At 46.5% G+C, this 16,469-nt stretch overlaps 1 protein-coding gene across 3 annotated transcripts in view; it reads right to left on the bottom strand.

Moving 5' to 3' along the window:
* The window catches only part of LOC141140471 (interferon-induced, double-stranded RNA-activated protein kinase-like), a 303,555-nt gene that overhangs the window by 93,518 nt on the left and 193,568 nt on the right, over window positions 1-16,469 (bottom strand). For 2 of the 3 annotated variants that reach the window (XM_073627692.1, XM_073627693.1), the window contains one exon: window positions 12,726-12,860. The exons of the other annotated variant lie outside the window; for it this stretch is intronic. In XM_073627692.1, the coding sequence (XP_073483793.1) occupies window positions 12,726-12,860 (135 nt within the window). The remainder of the gene's footprint in view (window positions 1-12,725; window positions 12,861-16,469) is intronic. 3 annotated transcript variants of the gene reach the window in all.

Genomic DNA, 16,469 nt, shown 5'->3' with positions numbered 1-16,469 from the left:
AATTCCGCTGGATCTCCGTCTGACCCCCAAAACCCATCGGGGCCTCCGTCTACCTGACCGCAGGGCTCTGACCTCCGGGCCCTCCCGACCAAATCAGACATTGAACTGCTCATTGGCCACCTGGTGGAGAACCACCACAAGGAGATGCAAGGGGTCAAAAGTGAGGTACAGTCCCTTGCCACCAGGATGTCAGCGGGGAAGTCCTCTGTGGCAACCCTAACCCGGAGAGTGTCAGCCCTGGAGTCCCTTCAGGAGGCCCACATGGAATGCCACGGTGACCCTCCAACTTCATATAGAAGAAATGGAGGACAGGAGCAGGAGAAACAACCTGCAAATACGAGGTCTGCCTGAAGCGACGGGACCCGAGGACCTTGCAGAATCAGCAGCGGCTATCTTCCAGAAAGCAGCTGACAATACCCTTCCTAACCGAGTGGAATTTGATAGGATCCACAGAGACATGGGCCCCTGCTCCACTGATCCAGCCAGACCGAGGGACGTGATCTGCAGGCTGCACAGATACACACTCAAGGAGACACTGCTGCGGAAGGCATAGGAATGTGGGGTCCTTGAGTTCAACGGCGCCCCAATCAAGATACTCCCTGACCTGCCCAGAGCTACCCTACAGCGTTGCGTCACGCTGCACACGGTCCTGGAGCTTGCATGGCAATCGAACACCACATATTGGTGGGGGTTCCCCCTTTCAGCCACCTTTCACAGGGACCAGTGCTCTTTTACCTTGCGCTCACCTGGAGATCTGCTGGCACTCTTCCAATTCATGGAGACAGACCCTGTCCCGGACCAGAACTGGCTGATGTTCCTACCTCAGACAGTGGGATGCTCGGGGCAGATGACGTCCTGGCGGTCTGCTCATCCCAGACCGCAGAGACCAGAGCGTCCTCGGCAGAGGGTCGCCGTGAGTCCTGACCGCTGCAGAAGACTTGACGCTGTGACTTCCCCTCGGAACTTTGGACAAGCAACACCTTTTCCCTGCTCTCTAGACTGCAGATGAACTGACATCTCCCTGCTACTGCATGAGACTTCCTATTCAGGTAACCATACATACCCTGTTTCCTCTATACTCACCCAGTTAAAATGCATAAGCCCTTCTGTTAGGCTTGCTGTCCCCATAGAGAACTAATGCCCCCAGATGCAATATGGGGTGTATCTATTCAAAATACTGCTCTGTGTACCCCCTTCCCGATACACAATCTCTGGGAGATGCATTGACTTTGCCGACGTGAAACACCCAGGAGATCAGCAGTTTGTACCCAGGCTGTAGAGCATAAGTTTACGCATGCCCGTTGAGACCTGCATACAGCTGATGCTGTCCCCCTCCTGCTTTAATCCGCAACTGGAAAAAGAAACCTGACAGACTCTAGTCTAGTTGATGCAGTCACAGCTCTTGACACACATATGAGATGCAATCACTTAAGTCTGGAGGTCAACGGTCACTCTCAGCTCTCTAGCTCTCTATATCTGCGACAACACCCTTTATGCCTAGTATATGATTTTGTTTTTGTTACTGCCTTAGCTGAACTGTGCACTACATTTGCCAAACGCCTTGCCTCTCTTATTGGGATGGGCCAAACATCTTAGACATTGCTGTCGTATTATAATGTTTTTTAATGTTTCATGGTATGCCTAGCTTTACTTACCGTACAGTTCTGGGGCACTGCAGCGGGAGGGGGGAAGTATTTAAAGGGTGGGAGGTGTTCCCCCTGGGTCTGTTACTCTCCAGGGTGGTGATAACCCCTGATTTGCGCAGGCAGTAGAGATTTACCAGAGCTCCGTTGGGGCTTTGCATATGGGAGAACCAGGGGCATCGAGATAGAGGAACCTTTATACGGGATACCAGTATGGAGCAGGAGACACATGGATTACGGGTTGCACGGGACCGGTGGGATGATTCACACGTGGGGTCCCCCTCTCGCTGGTGGGAGGGCCTATTAGCCCTTCTTTTCTGCCGGGGAGGTGGAATTTTCCTAACCTCCGGTTACCGGGTACCGGTTGGCTGCATCCTAAACACGCAACTATGCCCTCGGGCGTGTTGGAACCACCCCTGTCCGCAAAATAGATAAGGGCGTGACTCCATGCTGTCTAAGGTGACTACCCAAACTCACAGTTACGGGGATATGTTCTCTTGTTGTTATGTAGGCTATGCAGATACGCTATTAAACTTGCCATACATGTATCATAGTTTCATGCCGAGTTGGATGGGCCGGGGGGAGGCAAGCCCTGTTGCTCCTTGTCTAACCCCTCCCCCACCTAGGTTGGTACATTTCCCCAGTGACAACACTGGTTGAAGTGTGCCACTGGCAATATTTTGCCACTATAGCTTCAGGGGCCGTGTACTTAAATACGCGACCCTGTGAACCTAACTACTAACTTGTTACTGATATAGTAGTTTTCTCTTCCTTTTCTTCTCATTTCTACGCTTCCGTTTTGTATATATTGTTCTTGGTACTGTAACCCTTTTCTCCCCTCTCTCTCCCCCCTCCCTTTTACCTCCCTCCTCACTCTCTCCCTCACCAACTCCGACCCCACACCCTAAGATGGATAGTGTTAAGATACTTTCGCTCAATGCCAAGGGGCTGAACACCCCCAAAAAGAGACGTATGCTATTGAATGATCTGAAGCGCTCACATGCAGACGTGGCGTTTATCCAAGAAATGCACTTCAGAGATGATAAACTTCCATTTCTAAAGAATAGGTTTTATCCAGTTACCTACCATTCCACTAACAACCTAGCGAAATCCAAGGGCGTGTCTATACTACTATCCAGCCGACTCCCATGGTCTTGCTGGAACACCCTGGCGGACCCAGCAGGACGCTTTGTGTTCATTAAAGGTTTGATAGGAGGGGTAAAAATGACCTTTGCCTCTATATATGCCCCCTAATGACCACAAAGATTCTTTTCTCAACCACAGAATCGATTTACTCATGGAATTCTCCAAAGGCCAGTCAATCTAAGGAGGCGACTTCAATGTTTCATTACTTCCTACTGTGGATACTTCCTCCGGCTCCATTACTCCTGGCGTCCGCAAGCGAGTGGCACAAACCCTACACAGGGCTCAACTGATCGATGTCTGGTGCTTACAGCACTCAGGTGAAAAAGACTACACTTTTTACTCCCCTCCTCACAAACTCTACTCGCGCATAGACTATTTTCTGATCCCACGTGCGCAGCTACAAGCTGTACACAGTACAGCAATTGATATGATTACATGATCGGACCACGCACCGATTGAGTTAACATACAAAGCCTCTGAGCTTTCAGCTTCCAGGACAGGCCTATTTCACTCCTGAACTGCAACCTTAAATTATTTACGAAGATCATTGCCACTCGAATGCGCAATATCTACAACCACTGATTCATCTTGATCAAATGGGATTTTTATCCCAACTAGAGAAGCCCGAGATAACACAATTAAAGTGTTAAACATTATCCAAACTACAGAAGAGACGCGTACTCCCTGCGTTATAATAGGCACAGATGCTGAAAAAGCATTTGAGTGCGTAAACTGGAGTTTCATGTTTGCGGTCCTACGTCATATAGGCCTGGGGGAACATATGCTGCAGTGGATCTCCAAGATCTACTCACATCCGACGGCCCAAGTTAAAGCCAACGGGATTTTATCAGACCCCTTTCCTATCACAAATGGGACGAGACAGGGGTGCCCACTGTCCCCGCTGCTCTTTGCCCTGTCTTTGGAACCTTTTCTATGTACGATCCGCCTGAACCCAGACATCACAGGAGTTAGAGTAGGGGATGGGCAACATAAAATATCAGCCTATGCAGACGACCTGCTCTTCTCCCTCACTAACCCCTCAGTGTCACTCCCCAATCTTGTACGTGAATTTGAAAACTACGGTCGACTGTCTAACCTGTCTTAACTACAGTAAATCAGAGGCCATGGGGGTGGGTGTTTCTGTGGAGCTGCTTAAGACCTTGTGACTAAAAATTAAATTTAAGTGGACAGATACAGCTCTGAAATATCTGGGAACATATATCCCTTCTAATTTATCTCGGGTCTTCAAACTCAACCCCCCCCCCCCCCCCCTTCTGACCAGAACATGCATTCTTCTGGAGACTTGGAATCGGGGATTGCACTCCTGGTTTGGTAGATGCAACCTTTTAAAGATGTGTATCCTACCCAAATACTTATATCTTTTTCAAACCCTACTGATCAAGATAAAATCTCAGTACTTTAAACAGGTACACTCCTTATTCATCAAATTCATATGGGCACACAAGAGACCATGCAATCCCTGATCCCAACTATCCCTGCCTAAACATAATGGAGGTATCGCACTCCCTGACGTATTCAAATACTACCAGGCTGTACACATAGGGCGACTTATAGACTGGAACCGACACTCAACCAGCAAACTCTGGGTACAGGTTGAACAAGCCCAAACAGACGTCTTAATGAAAGGCGCACCGTGGTGTTACAATAATCTCCCCCATTACCTAAAGCTACACCCTCTGATAGGCCCTACAGTACGTACCTGTTCACAGGTGATTGACAAAACCCCTCTCTCGTCCAAGGACTCCCCCCTGATGCCTATCCTGGGGAACCCAGAATTTTCCCTAGGCCTGAAAGATCACCATTTCTCCACGCTGAGACAAACTAACTGCTATCGAGCATCGCACTTCTTACTACTGCATGGCTGGCTGTCCCTAGCTGCATTAATGGAACCCACAGGTCCCTTCCGCCTGCCGTTCTGGAACGCCTTGCAGTTTCACCACTTTCTCCACTCCCTAAAGTCCCTAGAAAGGTTCAGTCAACGACTATCGACATTTGAAGAGCACTGTTCGGATGATGTGATGTTGACGCAAGTACTCTCAAAGATGTATAGCCTACTGATTACCACTCCGGAACAACCACACTTGCCCTGGATAGAGAAATGGGAAAGGGAGATGCACTGTAAGCTCACAATTAGTAAAAAGCAAAATATGATTAGAGTCTCATTGAAGCCATCCATCTGCACTAGATTCAGGAGACCAACTACAAAATACTGACACAGTGGTACCATACCCCACAATTGTTACATAAATTTTATTCGGAAATGCCTGATTGCTGGTGGAGATGCCAGGAGGAGGGAGGTACGATGCTACACATTTTCTGGTCCTGTCCAAGGATAGCACAATACTGGAGGGAAGTACGGAACATTATTTAAAAATTCACAGAGTACAAGATAACCAAGGATCCAGCCTTCTTCTTATTGCACGTTACGACCATCCCAGCTAAAAAATATAAGAAATCTATCTTACGATGTTTAGTAAAAGCAGCTAAAGCATGCATCCCTCTTAAGTGGAAAAACACATAACCCCCTACTGTTGGATGCTGGCTCCATAAAGTGAAAGAGATCAACAAGATTGAAGATCTCACACTTGCAGCACAGAACAAACAAGAAAAATACACTGAGTTATGGATCTATCGGGACGTTGGACCTTAAGAACCGAGAGAGGGGCAGCCTCCAGAATTCTATTTTGTACCCCTGAGACACCGTAGAAATAACCCACCTGTCTCGGATCACTTCTTCCTAGGCATCTGAGAACTCTAATAGCCTCCCCCCGCCCGCATGAGTGGGGGCGCCCCTTCATAAGGAGGGCTTGGGACTGGCTTTAGACTGCCTTTAGGCTTTCCCCTAGACCCAGGTGGCTGAGGCCGTCGAAACTGCCTGAAATTGCTGGGTACTGAAGCACTAGACACCTTAAAGGAAGGTCGTCTGCTCCTTTTCTTAAGTGGTAAAAGCGCACTTTTACCCCCTGAAATCTTCTGGATATATTTATCCAGATCTTCTCCAAATAGACGCTCCCCGTGAAAGGGGAAAACAGCTAATAATCTTTTGCAGGGTAATTTCGCAGACCAGTTTTTTTATCAAAGAATCCTGCGCATATGTACTGATAGCAGGGTCAACTGGGACACCTGTTGTATGGAATTCTTAAGAGCATCTACTGCGAAACATAAGGCATGAGGTAACTCTGCCCATTCCTCAGCACACACCCCCTGATCGGGAACAGTCTTGGTTATCCGCTTCACTTGATCCTTTAAAGACTGACAGATGCCAATAGCTGCCACTGCCGGTTGTGCAGCAGACCCGGCAATAGCAAATGTAGGCTTTAATAAAGACTCCAATTTCTTATCTGCTGGATCTTTAACCACGTGACAACTGGGCACTTAAACCCCCTTCCTAACCAGACCAATTTACAGCTTTCAGCTCTCTCACACTTTGAATGACAATTACTCAGTCATGCAACACTGTACCCATATGAAATGTTTGTCCTTTCTTTCACACAAATAGAGCTTTCTTTTGGTGGTATTTAATCACCGCTGGGTTTTTTATTTTTTGCGCTATAAATTAAAAAATACATTTTTCTTTGTTTCTGTTATAAAATTTTGCAAATTAAGAATTTTTCTTCATAAATTTTGGCCAAATTTTATACTGCTACATATCTTTGGTAAAAGTAATCCAAATCAGTGTGTATTATTTGGTCTGTGTGAAAGTCATAGTCTACAAACTATGGTGTCAATCACTGAAAATTGATCACACCTGAAGTACTGATGGCCTATCTCATTTCTTGAAACCCTAACAAGTCACGACAGCATAAATACCCCCCAAATGACCCCTTTTTGGAAATTAGACGTTCCAAGGTATTTAGAAAGAGGCATGGTGAGTTTTTTGAAGTTGTAATTTTTTGCCACAATTCTTTGCAAAATCAAGATTTTTTTTTTCTTTTTTTCACAAAAGTGTCATATTATCAGGTTATTTCTCACACACAGCATATGCATACCGCAAGTTACACCCCAAAACACATTCTGCTACTCTTCCCGAGTATGGCAATACCATATGTGTGAGACTATTACACAGCGTGACCACATACAGAGGCCCAACATGCAGGGAGCACCATCAGGTGTTCTAGGGGCATAAATTACACATCTAATTTCTTGACTACCTCTTATGCCCTGTACAAACGGTCGGACATTGATCGGACATTCCGACAACAAAATCCATGGATTTTTTCTGACGGATGTTGGCTCAAACTTGTCCTGCATACACACGGTCACACAAAGTTGTCGGAAAATCCGATCGTTCTGAACGCGGTGACGTAAAACACGTACGTCGGGACTATAAACGGGGCAGTAGCCAATAGCGTTCATTTCTTAATTTATTCTGAGCATGTGTGGTACTTTGTGCGTCGGATTTGTGTACACACGATCGGAATTTCCGACAACGGATTTCGTTGTCGGAAAATTTTATAGCAAGCTCTCAAACTTTGTGTGTCGGAAATTCCTATGGAAAATGTGTGATGGAGCCTACACACGGTCGGAATTTCCGACAACAAGGTCCTATCACACATTTTCCATCGGAAAATCCTATCGTGTGTACAGGGCATTACACTTTTGAAGGTCCTGGAGCACCAGGACAATGGAAATTCCCCAAAAATGACCCAATTTTGGAAAGAATACAACCCAAAGTATAATCTATGAGGCATATCCAGTCTTTTGAACATGTAATTTTTTTCTACGAGTTTTTGGAAATGTGGAAAGAAAATGAAAACCCTTTTTTTTTTACACAAAGTTGTCCATATATACAATATTTCTAACACATAGCATGTATATAGCAAAAAATTCACCACAAAATAGATTCTCCTACTCCTCCTGAGTACGGCGATACCACACGTTCGAGACTTTTACACAGCCTGGCCACATACAGAGGCCCAACATGCAGGGAGCGCCATCAGGTGTTCTAGGGGCATAAATGTCAAATCTAATTTGACTACCTATTACACTTTGAGGCACTGTAGTGGCATGGATGTGAACTGATGTGGCATGCATAAGCTGTGGATGGGGATGGCTAAGCATGGTTGAGCCATTAATGTGGATGGCTGGGCATGGCTGAGTATGGATGGGATGGCTGGGTATGGCCGAGTATGGCTGGGTGGGTATGGCTGAGTATGGCTGGGTGGGTATGGCCGAGTATGGCTGGGTGGGTATGGCTGAGTATGGCTGGGTGGGTATGGCTGAGTATGGCTGGGTGGGTATGGCTAAGTATGGCTGAGTATGGCTGAGTATGGCTGGGTGGGTATGGCTGAGTATGGATGGATGGATGAGTATTGCTGAGTATGGCTGAGTATAGGTGGCTGAGCATGGATGAATGGATGAGTATTGCTGAGGATGGATGGATGCATGGATGGATGGATGAGTATTGCTGAGTATGGATGGATGAGTATTGCTGAGCATGGATCAGTAGGGATGGGATGGATGGATGAGTATTTCTGAGCATGGATGAGTATGGATGGAATGGATGGATGAGTGCTTCTGAGCATGGAGGAGTATAGATGGATGAGTACTTCTGAGCATGGATGAGTATGGATAGGATGGATGGATGAGTACTTCTGAGCATAGATGAGTATGGATGGGATGGATGGATGAGTACTTCTGAGCATGGATGAGTATGGATGGATGAGTACTTCTGAGCATTGATAAGTATGGATGGGATGGATGGATGAGTACTTCTGAGCATGGATGAGTATGGATGGATGAGTACTTCTGAGCATTGATAAGTATGGATGGGATGGATGAGTACTTCTGAGCATGGATGTGTATGGATGAACAAGTACTTCTGAGCATGGATGAGTACTTCTGTGTGTATGGATGGGATGGATGGATGGCTAGATTGGGCACAAAACAGCATTGTGGGCACTACACATCCAGCCCACAGCGCTGCAGCACTTGATCTCTCCCCTCGCACTGTACCAATAGGTACGGTGAGGGGAGACAGGAACCGGACGTGACGCCGGTTTGTTTAGACGTGATCACTCCGTCATGCGTCACTCCGCTGGCTGTGGCCATTTCCCGTGATCCATGATGCGCCGGGTCCGGTCACAGATGTTCCCAGGTGCGCGCCCCAGGGGGCGGACGTGAGCCAGATTCTGGGAGGACGTGGACGCCGGCCGCGCTGTAGCCATCTTTCGGCTATGGCCCGGTCGGCATGTGGTTAAACACCTGGGCATTATCTACGGGACAGGTAAGACTTTTATTCACAGAGGAAATGGCAGCATCCACAGATGGCATACTCAATTTCTTTATAAACTTTTCCTCCATAGGATACAAAAGTGAAAACCTTTTTAGGAGGAAAAAAAAGTTTATCAGGGTGATCCCATTCAGCATACACAATCTGCTCTAGCAACGGATGCAAGGGAAACGCCTGCGAACTCTGTGGAGGCCGTAGAGATCCTAAAGAAAAGGCAACCTCAGGGATCTCTACAGGCGGCAATTTAAATCCTGATCAGACCATCTCCGTGAGGGACTGAATTAGCAGTCTCTGGGTTCGAGAGGCTGAAAATGGTATTTCAGAACCTGACTCCTTAGAAGTAGAGTCTGTGGCCTGACCACCTTCCCAGTCATTTACTGCCACTTCTTCCACCTCTTCTGCCCAATCCTGTTCGAATGCAGGTGGGGGCTCGTGACGTAGGTTGAGGCAGAAGCATTAGCAGTTGCTACAGTGCCCGACAACCGTAATGGCTCAGACTGGCCAGTTGCCTCAGGTCTTTCGGGAGAGTTAAACACAGCAGATGTAAGGCTAGCATCCTTCAATATCGATGGTGGTGCATTTGCACCCCTTCCTGCTGTGCCTCCCTCACTCCTCTTCTGGGAAGACATGCCTGTGACAAAACGAGTTAATAAAACCCCACTTTATGCACTTCAACCGTCCTGCAAAATACTACACTTAGTCCTTGCAGTACACAGCTCTTACAGGACCTGCAGTGCCCTGGTCCATCCACCAACAGTGACTCACATGCCCAGCTGATGCCGCTTTGTGTCCCTTCAAGCCTGCTTACAGAAGCCTAGGATTGGAACAGCTCCGAATATGGCCGCTTCCGCCCCTACTGCGCATATCCAGCATGCACGTTTGCCACATGCACGCCCGTACCGTCCTGTCCACTTATCCCTGTCCCTCCTACGTGCACGTCCATCGTGCAGGCTTGTCACGCCGTTCCCACACACGCCCCCTATGCCTGCATAAATAGCGATGGGAAAGGGCCACCGAAGGGGCCGGAATAGGAACTAGGTGTACAGGGGCGGGGGCGCTAGCACGGTGAGTTCTGTCTCTTGGACCTTCAAGGACCGGGTCCCCTTGAATATGGGGCCATTCCCTTGGACCTGTAAAGCACCCTAATGGATCTCCTTTGGGGTTTTTTCTTACCAAGGGTCCGGATCCCAGGGTCCAGTGCCCAAAGGGTCACATTACAGGCAATACCTTGTAATCTTGTGTAAACGAGGTTTGGGTACCATCCAGCTAGTGTATCACCATCCGGATGGATCAGATTATATAGCCCTTTAAATCCTCCAGGATCTGTTCCAGGACCATTCTCTTATCTAGATCATGGAGAGCTTCTCCAACCATAACCATCACCATACAAGACACTGGTGAAAAAACTGAGGTACTTCCTGTGTAGGAGGGGTTATATAGGGGAGGACTTCCTGTCTTTTTGGTCTGCCATTGTCCATTCACCTATAGGTGGCATATAACCTGGTTAGTTATTATGGCTGCTCTGTGTCCTGTGATGTACGATAAAGAAACACCATTAATGTTTAGGCAAATTATGCAAATTTTCGACTCCATATTTAGAGATATTGGAGTGGAGTGGATATCCAATTTACTATGACTGTATAAATTGTGGTGGAAGAAGTGACGGATCCGATCACACGACCACTGATGAAGTCAGTCGTTCTGACAAAACGCGTCGGGTTACACAATACGTGATACGTCACTTCCGCCATCGTGTCGGAGCGCAGGTGGAACGCAGCTTGGTGTGCCGGCTCCATTTTATGTGCTTTTTTACTGGAATGAATTTTTACAACTACATAGCTACAAGTTACGCTATGGAGTAGTCCTTCTTTTTTCCTTTATTTATGAATCCTGTCTGGTTACATCGCTGGTGAAAGGCGTGTGCATTGGTGGATACATCTTGATTTACCTTTCTGCTTAACTGACACCTGTCATGGGTGTCTGATCAATCTGGTAAGCAGGATGTTTGCCTAAAACTGGTGGAAGACGGCACTTTCTATTTCCTGTCACTGAATGTATTCATCACTGTGCACTTGATCGAAGAATCGTTGGTGGTGGCTTATGGACTTTATTATTGAAAATTTACATTTATATTTGAACACTATTTGATTGCATTATTATTCTTGTTTTTATGGCTTATACACATTAGAGCATGGTATGAAATTAATTATTCATTTTTATTTCATTATTCTTGACCTTTAGTTATACTACGAGCTGCTCCAGATTGATTTATTTGATTGGTTATATTTATAATTATTGTATCCAGGGTGCGCAGCTTAATGGTTTCACCTTTAATTTCACTTAGTTAAGTAACAGTGTCAGAAGTATTAAAACTCCATAGAGGGGTGGGTGCTGTGTCCGTCAATGAACTCAGAAAAATGGATTTTACGGTAAGTACAAAAATCCTATTTTCTCTTTCGTTCATTGACTTACACAGCGCTCCATATTCAGAAGCAGCAGAAGAAGCATAGCAGTGCCAAACATGAGGGGAGGGACAATCAAAAAATCCCAAGGCTAAACACAGGAGCCAACCGGGTAACAGGAGCTCAACAAAAAACTACTGGAGCCCAACCTGAACAATACACCCCCAAGGAGGGAAAAGGACCCTCTAAACAGCAGCCTGCAAAACCTTGCGGCCAAAAGAAGCATCCACAGATGCCAGCACAACCACTTTGTAGAATTTAGTGAAAGTGTGCATTGTGGCGTCTCCCAGAGGATCCCACAAACCTCGGTTCCTTTCTGTTGAGCCGAGACGCCAACAGATGCCCCTTAGGGGTGCCCCACCGCAGACATATCAGATGAAACACGTACGGATGAAGGGATCACTCCCCTTGGTCTAATGCCTGCCGACTGAGATAGTCCATCTGCCAGTTTTCCACTCCTGCAACGTGCACGGCGGAGAGGAACGGAACGGAGTAGTCTGCCCACCGGGGAATGCCGGCTACTGCCAGAGCCGCTGACACACTTTTGTTCTGCCCTGGCATTGTCCGAGCCTGATCGCCCGAAGTTCTAAGACATTGATCGGTAGCCTGGATTCCTCCAGCGTCCAACAACCCTGAGCGGAGCACAGTCCCAGAACACCTCCCTACACAGACAGACTGGCATCCGTAGTGAGCACTGTCCAATAAAAGTGGAGAAAAGATTTGCCCTGCCGAAGAGCTGGAGAGCGAAGCCACTAGACCAGGGAAGCCCTGGTTTCTCAGTTCAGCTGGATCTGATTGCCCAGAGACTTTGGACACTTGTCCCATTTTACCAGGATCTCCCTTAGGGGGGACCTCGTATGGAACTGTGCAAACGGGACCACCTCGAAGGTAAAAACCATCAGGTCCAACACCCACATGCAAGTCCGGAGGGAGGACTACCTGCTGGACAGCAATAGATGAACCACAGCATGCAACTTCTGGAGTTTGTCCAGAGGAAGGAACACCCTGGTCAGAGTTGAATCCAGAGTCAGACCCAGATAATCCAATTTCCGGGATGGAATCAGAGCAGACTTCTGGTAGTTCAGAAGCCAACTGAACTCCTTCGGGGTCTGTATAGTGACCTCCACATCATCCATCAAGCCAGAAGAGGACTCTGCTTGCAGGAGGAGGTCATCCAGAGATGACCACTTTAAGTAAATCTAAATATAAAAAAATAGGTACCTTGAGCTACTACTATTTTCACTGCTGTCTGGGATGGAGACAGGGCTGTCTGCCCACCAAGCATTGAAGTAGCGCACAATATTTGGATGTTCAAGACGAGCTAAAGCCTTTACTTCGTCTTCATATCTTCTACGCCTAAAAACACAATATAAAACATATCATGAAAAGAAATACTAGGGAACATCTTCAAAGTAAATAAAATCATTGAAGCCCACTATATGCAAAAGAGATATACGATTTAAAACTGGTTTCTATAATAACATGCTGGAATAAGTCATCCTACCACCTTTTTATTCTCCGTAATACAAAAATCCATACAAAAGAGTGGCAGTAGAAGGTACTGTATGATGACCTAGGAACAAACTCAGAGATCATACCATTTAAATCCCCTAAATCCTCATAAGATGTAAAAACTATTAAATGATTATCTCCAAAATATGTAACAAAACTCAAATTGAAAAATGCAATTCATGGTTACATACGCAAAAATGTGCAGTGCATTACAATGTCCAGCTTGCCAAGGAGACACACCCAGAGGAGGGAGGAGCGGTCAGCCCTGGCAGGGGACTGTCGGAGAGGAGGTAAGGGACCACTCTATTTAATAAGGTTGCACAGAGCAGGTGAGTATCGCCTCTTTTTAACACAAAAAAAAACAGCCTCTAATATCACTTTAAGGAACACACATAAATCAGACAAATTAATAGGTTGCCATTGTTGGCTTTCTGAAACTACTAGTTGCTATACTATATTCTGAATATTTCTGAGTTACTGATACATATGCAGGAAATGAAAGATGGAAAAAAGTCAGAATTTTGTCTATACTTGTTCTGGGCCAAACATATATTGAAGACAAACCAAAAAAAGTATAGAGCTAGTAAATAAAAAATAAAAAAGGACTGCCTCATCCACTACACATAAAAATATTAAAGCCAAAGCATCAGCATGATGACAGCCAGGGAATTAGACTTTTTGCGAAGAAGAAGTCAGCAGTAGCAGTCTTCATATTTTTCTTTTTTTTATAATTTTACAAAACAAAATCAGTGCAGCTGCACGGCCTAGGTAAAAACAACATAAGAGAAAAAATAAAATCAGAGAAAATTACCAGTTACACTTACCGGTAACTGCTTTTCTAGGAAATCTTTCAGGACGGCACACCCAAGAGATGACTGGTCCACCTGAAAGGAAACACAATCAATGAGGTTAAAGGGCCCCACCCTTCCCCCTGCACCTCAGTTCTGCCAAAGTAATAGGTTATCCTGGTGCAAGAGGGAAACTTTTCCCTTAGGGGGCGGCACAGTGGTGTAGTGGGAAGCACTCTCGCCTAGCAGTAAAAAGGGTCGCTGGTTCGAATCCCAACCACGAAAATACCTGCCTGGAGTTTGCATGTTCTCCCTGTGACTGCGTGGGTTTCCTCCGGGTACTCCGGTTTCCTCCCACACTCCAAAGACATGCTGGTAGGTTAATTAGCTTCTGTCTAAAATGGCCATAGTATATGAATGTGAGTTAGGGACCTTAGATTGTAAGCTCCTTGAGGGTAGGGACTGATGTGAATGTATATGTAAATGTATATGTAAAGCACTGCGTAAATTGACGGCGCTATATAAAAGTACCTTAAATAATAATAATAGTAATAACATCAAACCAGGGGTGGGAAGTAGGCCTGCCACCCTGGCAGATTTCCTAGAAAAGCAGTTACCGGTAAGTGTAACTGGTAATATTCTCTAGTTATCTTCCAGGACAGTACACCTGAGAAGATGGACAAAAAGTTTAAGGCCTACCTTAGGGTGGGACTACCGCTTGTAAGATCTTTTTTCCAAATGTCAGATCCTGAGGCGATAGCAGTTCCACTCTATAATGTTTTAGGAAGGTGTCCTCCTTCGCCCATGTGGCTGTCTGACAAATCTGTTCTATTGAGGACCCGACTCTTTCTGTCCATGTGGCAGCCAGAGATCTTGTGCAATGGCCTTAGAGGGCTGCTGGTATTGGGAACCCTGTTTGCTCCTAAGCTTCACCTATAGTCTGTCTGATCCACCTAGCCACTGTAGTTCTAGATGCTTGTCCTCCCTTTCTGGGGCCGCTAAATAGAACTAAAAGATGACTCGACTTTCTGAAGTCTTTCACCCTATCTAGGTATGTCAGTAAACACCTTCTGACATCTAGCAAATTAAATTTTCTCTCTCTCATTTTTCGGGTTTTCACAAAAAGAGGGCAAAATAATCTCCTGTGATCTATGAAACTGGGAGGCGACCTTGGGAAGATACAGTGGGTCTTGCCTCAGAACCACTCTATCCTCCAATATCTACAAAAAGGGCTCCTTAATTGACAGTGCCTGCAGGTCACTTAATCTTCTGGCTGAAGTGATTTCCAGTAAAAAGGCTAATTTAAGCGTCAAAAAATTTAACTGAAATTTCTAGTGCTGGTTCGAAAGGCGCTTTCGTCAGCTCCTCCAGGACCAGAGTCAGATTCCGTGGCTGGAATCTGTTCATTTTAACGGAGGTCAACCTCTCCCCTACCTAACAGAAACCTTTTAATCAGAGGCTCCAGCATGAGCCTCTGGTCCATAGACACAGACAGTTCTGCTATTTGTAATTTTAGGGTGTTCAGGGCAATCCCCTGATCCACCCCAACCTGCAAAAATTCAAGTACCACTGGTACCAAAGGCCCAGAGATTTTTCTATCCTGGCACCAGTGTGAAAAAATCTTCCAGATCTTTGAGTAGATCTTTCTAGTCACCGGCTTCTGGCTTCCTAGGAGGGTCTCAATAACTCTTTCAGAGCATTCCTTGTCTTGAAGTATCTCCCTCTCAAGAGCCAGGCCATCAAGTTGAAGAACCCCGGGTCGGGGTGAAGGACCAGCCCCTGTCGAAGGAGATCCTGCCTGTGGAGGGGGAAACAGACCATTAGCTTGTCCTTGTACCGTGTCCTTTTGGCCAACATGGGGCTATCGGGACCAATTTGCACTCTGAGTGGGCCAGCTTTTGTAGGACCCAAGGAATTAATGCTAATGGGGGAAAGGCCTGCGCTAGGTAGTAATCCCAGTCCTGTGCTAGAGCCTCAACCCTCTCCGATCCCCACTCTCTGGTGAGAGAGAAAAATCGCTCCACCTTCCTGTTCCCTCTGTGGGTAAAAAGGTCCATCTCTGGCACTCCAAACTGCTGACTTATCTGAAGAAACACGTCTTGGTTTAACTCCAATTCCCCCTGGCGGATGGGCCGTCAGCTTAGAAAATCTGCCACCACATTGGTGGTCCCATTCATGTGGACCGCCGATATGGACTGAAGGGTTCCTTTGGCCCAAGCTAGAAGTTCTAAAGCCAGGAGTCTCCTGGACCTTGTCCCCTTGACGGTTCAGGTAAGAGGGATTGTCACGTTGTCTGATAGGATTTTGACTTCTAGTCCTTGAATCCTGCCTCTGAAAGCCTTCAATGCTTGAGCCACCGCCAGGAGCTCCCTGTGGTTGGAGGAGGCCCTTGCTTGTGTTGGGGTTCAAGAACCCTATGCTCGAAGGTCCTCTAAGTGAGCTCCCCAACCCCAGGCACTTGTGGCGGTAGTGATCTTTACTGGGTTCCACTGGGCACAGGGACGACCTAATGTGAGCCTGTCTTTGCCCAGCCACCAATTCTGAGGTGCAGGGGGAAGGAAGGGGCCTTTTAACCTCATGCATTGATTGTGTTTCCTGTTAGGTGGACCAGTCATCTCTCAGGTGTGATGTCCTGGAAGATGACTAGAGAAATAATGGTGTTCCA

The sequence above is a fragment of the Aquarana catesbeiana genome, linkage group LG04, assembly GCF_042186555.1.
Source record: "Aquarana catesbeiana isolate 2022-GZ linkage group LG04, ASM4218655v1, whole genome shotgun sequence".
Classification (NCBI taxonomy): Eukaryota; Metazoa; Chordata; class Amphibia; order Anura; family Ranidae; genus Aquarana; species Aquarana catesbeiana.
This window is presented reverse-complemented; position numbering and strand designations above follow the sequence as displayed.